We start from the raw sequence: 6,000 nt of genomic DNA on the forward strand, positions 1-6,000 counted from the left end.
CAATCGAAAGCTATCTCTCTGATCGCATGTTTCGTGTAAGAGTGAGCAACAGTTTGTCGAGAACATTCACTCAAGAGACCGGTGTGCCACATGGAGGCATGCTTAGTTGCACACTGTTTGTTGTAAAAATGAATTCACTTCATACAGTCATTCCATGCACCATGTTTTAATCTGTATAGACCAGAACCGGATGGGCTGAGCGCATACTCCAGAACCCAGCGACCGGCGGCCGCCATCTTCCCCGAGCTGCCAAGACGCGTTCGCATGCATGTAGCGTGTGTGTGTTACGGGGTGTTCAATGTGTAAATATGTCTGTGTCCGCAACATCCAAGTACAGAACATCATCTGGGTGTCACTGCATCATATATGGATGTGCAAATAACCAGCAAAAACGAAGCAGATTGCAGAGCACTGTTTGCGACGAACACGATGTACGTCGAGAGCTGCCGCTGTGGCATATTCAGCCGTGCATGTCGTTTTGTCTCTGTATGTGTGTGTCTCTATGTTTGCATGTGTCTGTCTACGGGCCTCGATTACGCAAAGGCCTGAGCTGGGCTTTGTACAGCGGCTCTCGCCACAGAACTCCGCACCGCTACAAAGTTCCGACACTCATGACATTCGAAGTCACGCGTAACAGATTGAATTACGTGCACTGGCGTTAGTGGCCACGAAATTTCGCAATACCTTTCAGCAGCTATTCGAAACCTTTGCGTGTGAAAGCTGGTTTGTGTTGCTTATCGTAACTACTGGCCAGAGGGCAAGAGCGGCGATGTTTGTTAAACAAGTATGCATACATTGCACAGTAGATCCGACACGGCTGAACTAATGTTAATTAATTCTTCCGCCGTCCCGAGACAAAAAACACACATTTCTCAAACACACCTGGATTGGGAAGAATTGGGGATAAGAGTTAATGGAGAATACCTTAGTAACTTGCGATTCGCTGATGATAGTACCTTGCTTAGTAACTCAGGGGACCAATTGTAATGCATGCTCACTGACCTGGAGAGGCAGAGCAGAAGGGTGGGTCTAAAAATTAATCTGCAGAGAACTAAAGTAATGTTTAACAGTCTCGGAAGAGAACAGCAGTTTACGATAGGTAGCGAGGCACTGGAAGTGGTAAGGGAATACATCTACTTAGGGCAGGTAGTGACGGCGGATCCGGATCATGAGAGTGAAATAATCAGAAGAATAAGAATGGGCTGGGTGCATTCGGCAGGCATTCTCAGATCATGAACAGCAGGTTGCCGTTATCCCTCAAGAGAAAAGTGTATGACAGCTGTGTCTTACCAGTACTCACGTACGGGGCAGAAACCTGGAGGTTTACGGAAAGGGTTCTACTTAAATTGAGGACGATGCAAGGAGGAAGAATGATGGGTGTAACGTTAAAAGATAAGAGCAGATTGGGTGAGGGAACAAACGCGAGTTAATGGCATCTTAGTTGAAATCAAGAAAAAGAAATGGGCATGGGCAGGACATGTAATGAGGAGGGAAGATAACCGATGGTCATTAAGGGTTACGGACTGGATTCCAAAGGAAGGGAAGCGTAGTAGGGGGCGGCAGAAAGTTAGGTGGGCGGATGAGATTAAGAAGTTTGCAGGGACAACATGGCCACAATTAGTACGTGACCGGGGTAGTTGGAGAAGTATGGGAGAGGCCTTTGCCCTGCAGTGGGCGTAACCAGGCTGATGATGATGTGCCCTTCTTTGTTACTGGAGGCTCTAGAGCCAGTTGAACACACACTAGACCACCTTGCTTGCACAGAAAAGCTGATCGAACACAATGTAATCAAGTACGAGAAGGCTTCTGCATGTTCCCTGACCTGACAACCATTGCTTCACGAGCTTAAAGAATGCAGTGAAAAACAAATTGGGTGCCTGCTGCAGTGAGTAAAAACGTGCGCCCTGTACAAAGGAACTTAACCATTTTCTCATTTATGAAGCTACTGCTTTCCTGCATAGCATGGGCATCATGATGGCTAGTATTATGCCAACAAATCTTGATTGAAAAAGGTTTACTCTGACTTAACAAATTAACAATCTTCATAAATTTTTTTTGCGTTATCTGACTTGAAAAAGTTGGGAACCAGGAAGCAGGTGCATATTTTGTACATTTCAGATTTTCTTAACTGTCAGTAGTTATGCTAAAAATAGCAAATTATTGCGTTCCTTTATTTTCCTTGAGGTGCTGCTTTGAAATTCCACATAAGAATTCTCTGGAATTGTCTGTGCAATTACAGCTACTTAACATTAATTCAAAGCACCTGTGGTCAAGCTATAATTTTATGTATTGCAGTATACGTTGAGACTACTAAGAAATGTGGAAACATGAAAGCATCAAAAATGAGCACATTTCTAGTGATAATGAGAGTTCAGGCATGGTCACATTAGAGGAAAAATGTGTGTGGTGCGGCCACACTGACTATTAGCTGCTGTGGTAGTCGCATGACACCATGAAGGTATTGTCTCCTCTTGAAGTCTGTTAAAAAAGTGCGAAATGAGCTGTCCTGTAGGTCTGGCAGCTGCTTCATGTGCATGACTGAAGCGGTTGGTTTTGCTTGTCACCTCAGTTTGTGGTGCACGGCATGCGGCCAAAAATTCGGACACCCATCCCTTGCTTGGCACGAGAATGCTGCCATGCGGCAGTTTCTGCAGCTTGCTGCGCACGTTTTTACTCTCGCGTGAACGTGTCTTTAGCAGGGTTCTACTGTACATAATTGCAGCCATGTCCATGGCTTTTCTATCAAATGTATTGCTCGTCTGTATCCTTCCATATTTTTCAGTTGTAATGTTCAGGCTTTTCGTTACTCTGTAGGGTTCATCGGATGACCTCGCCGCTGCCACCATTTGTTAGAGTTGTCGGACGATCTACGAGCTGTAGGCCGATCGCACCGCTGCCATTCAGATGTAAGATTTGGCAGTTGCAGCTGTAGGAAGGAGCTTGACTCTTCGTCGGGACTTAGGAGAGCAGGATTTATTTACATGTTATTTACAGTTGAACATGAGATACATTGAGTCTAGCGTGACTTCCAAATGGAGCCTGCAAGACGAGCATACAGCAAACAGCTTACGAGCACACAGCTCACGAGTACATTTCAAGCATGACAACGAGCACGACGACGAGCACACTCTAGCAGCCGACAATCGCTGCTTATAAGCACTCTGCTCGACGTCATTGAAGATGACCCGCCCTTTTGTAGGAGGCGGGCTCGACTTGGAGGACGATGAGGGCTCACACACACGCACACACAAACACAAATAGGTGCAATGGTCCGGAGCCGACGTCAGAGGGGCTTCGTAGAACTCTGAGTCGTCCCGGGTGGCGAGCCTGGGTAGCGCATTGTCTGGTGTCTCGAAAAGTGCATGGGAAGGAGCCTTCGACGGCGTTCCTGCGGCAACTCCCCCATTCATAGCAGAACAGGGCGGTGTTGTCGTGTTGTGCACAAAGCTTGCTTCGTCGAACTCGGAGCCGTCCCAGGTGGCGCGCCCGGGTAGCACATTGTCTGGTGTCTCGAAAAGCGCATGGGGAGGTTCCGCCAATTACCCCCCCCTCGAGAACACCCCTGAGCTGACCCCTCGCCACGTGGCTGCCGGTTATCCGCAGTTCTCTGAAGTGCGCCACCGTCCCGGTTGGATCGGAACATGTGCAGCGGGCTGAAATAGCTGCAGGCCGATCCTAACAACTCTCTCTACAGGTTTCCATGCCTCCAGCTGTCTGCTTGTTGTTGCTTTGCCACCTGTATTGTTTGAGCGACATTAAAGAGCAGCAATACAGTAAAACCCTTTTCATACATCTTGGGAAAAAAATTCGACAAATACATACTAGCTGGCAAAATTTAGTATCCGAAGTCACTAAAAAATTACAGACTCTACTGTAGTTGACATCCATGTAATGTGAAGCATTGCGCAAATCGTTGCAGCACGAGAAAGTTGTAATGTTTGTGGCTTTGGCAAGCTTAAAGGGACACTAAAGCGAAACAAATCAGTTTAGACTAATGAATCATTGTTTGAGAACCCTGCAGGCAGTCATTTCAAAAACAGTTTATTAGATGAGAAAATGAAGGTCCAAGTATCAGTATTTGAATTTCGCGCCGAAACCCCAGCGCCGGTACGTCAGGGATTCCAAAGTATGTTTTCGCATTTGGGCCGCGTTGGCTGAGTAAAGGTTCCAGAAACTTGCCATGTTTAATATTTGGTTCCTTTAGAATACAATGTAGTCAATCTGTACCACTATATATAATTATAGGCCCTAGAAGATGCCATTAAAATCCAAGACGTCACAGCCCCTAGGTGCGGTAACTTGAGTAGACGTTGCCACCCGTATTTCGTTCTTGCACTTTTTCTGGCTTACCAAACGCCTTATCGTTGTAAGAGTGGTGTTTTGGTGTTTTAGAACGGTAATTTATTGATGCAGAAGAAATCGTTTTTCGCTTTAGTGTCCCTTTAAGTTCGTGCTCTCCTTAGCCTGGGACAGCAGCCTTCTTGAGTGGGGCATTTTGGTGGGAAGCAATCACTTGCCAACTCGACGCGAATCATTGCGGCCACGAGACATACATTGTCATTTTTATATTGCATAGTGTTTAAGACAGCGATGGGAAATTGAAACGAAATCAAGCTGGTGGGTGACACTAGAATACTAAGCCTACAATGCTGCTAGAGCAAAATGTGACGCTCACTTTATGACGCCTGCAGCAGGGAACAGCGATGCATTTGGGTTACTGCCTGTTAAAAGCATGCAGTATGCTTCCAGTAGGGTTGATGGTAATAGCTGTGAATAGTGTTTGTTGATCCGGGAAGAGATTTGCTAGTACCACAATAGTAAACAGAGTGCAGGCTGGAATTTTCACATGAGCTGATTTTCACATGAGCTGGGCAAGTGCTTATAGCAGGGAAGCTGTTGCAACTGTTCCTGATTGTGTGGGTCGCGCACGCACCTTGTTTACATTGGATCTAGCGGCCAAAAAATGTATGATGCGATCGCAGTTTGGCAATGTACTTAACGTTTGTGCTGAAAGATAGTGGCTTCCTGGAACGTATGAACCAAATATACAAAGCAATTTTTTGTTCTCGATTGGGAATGTTGCCGCTGGGAAATCGTGTGGAACGGGATCATATCAATGAGGTTCTACTGCAGAGTTCATTCTCATGGCAAGATGACAGCTTTGGTATACCTTACCAGTCCTCTTTAGTGTCCTTTGAAGTGCTATATCCACTGGTACTGCCCAAGTTGTTCATAGTGGTAATGTCTTTTTTTTTATTGGCGATTACAGGTGGAAGACCACCCTAAATGTAACCGTGTGGTACAAGACCAATCATCTTGGCTTTTGCCGAACAATGAATACATTGGGAAGAATGAACTTTTCAAGCTGACAAGAACATTCAGTGAAATGAAGACTTCAGACCTCAGAAATGAAGAGACCAACTGGCTGCTTCTACCAAAGGATTTCGTTACTTGCAAAAGTGATTTGGTCATGAGCAACACATCAGATGTCAACTCCGAGTGGCTATGTGCTAGTAAAGTCAGCCCTATGTTGACAAGCTGGTCATACACAACGAAAATACGAGATATGTTTAAGCCATACTTTGACCATAGAAACAACAGCGTCTGGATAGCAAATGCACCATAATTTTTATACATAATAGATAATGGGAAGAACAATAAATGTTTTATGCTCATGTATTTGTTACTATATTTGCACACAGGTTCTGCATGCTTTTTTCATATTTCCACAATATTAATAAAACATTTGGACGCTTCTTAAATTGCTTTCACTTAGGGAACATTTCATGCAACACATTTTTGCTTCAGAAGTCTGTCTGCTGAAGTTGCACATATGTGACCTTGCAGGCAGGTCTTAGCAGCAGCAAGAAAGGGGTGTCCATGTATGCAATTTTTTTGCCCAAAGCTACTCGTGAGAACTAACTTGGCATACATACCTAATTTACACACCCAAACAGTAGGCCTTGCTGTCTAGCTCAGACCAGCAACAGCTGGTGTGGC

The 6,000-nt window shown here is 45.3% G+C and overlaps 1 protein-coding gene across 3 annotated transcripts in view; it reads left to right on the plus strand.

The window, feature by feature from the left end:
* Window positions 1-5,679, plus strand: part of LOC126547039 (uncharacterized) — a 42,076-nt gene extending 36,397 nt beyond the window's left edge. For all 3 annotated transcript variants that reach the window (XM_055062863.2, XM_072288478.1, XM_050194870.3), the window contains one exon: window positions 5,270-5,679. In XM_055062863.2, coding sequence (XP_054918838.2) covers window positions 5,270-5,626 — 357 coding nt within the window. In that variant the 3' untranslated portion in view covers window positions 5,627-5,679. The remainder of the gene's footprint in view (window positions 1-5,269) is intronic.
* Window positions 5,680-6,000: the final 321 nt, after the last annotated feature.

This window comes from Dermacentor andersoni, chromosome 1, assembly GCF_023375885.2.
Source record: "Dermacentor andersoni chromosome 1, qqDerAnde1_hic_scaffold, whole genome shotgun sequence".
NCBI lineage: Eukaryota > Metazoa > Arthropoda > Arachnida > Ixodida > Ixodidae > Dermacentor > Dermacentor andersoni.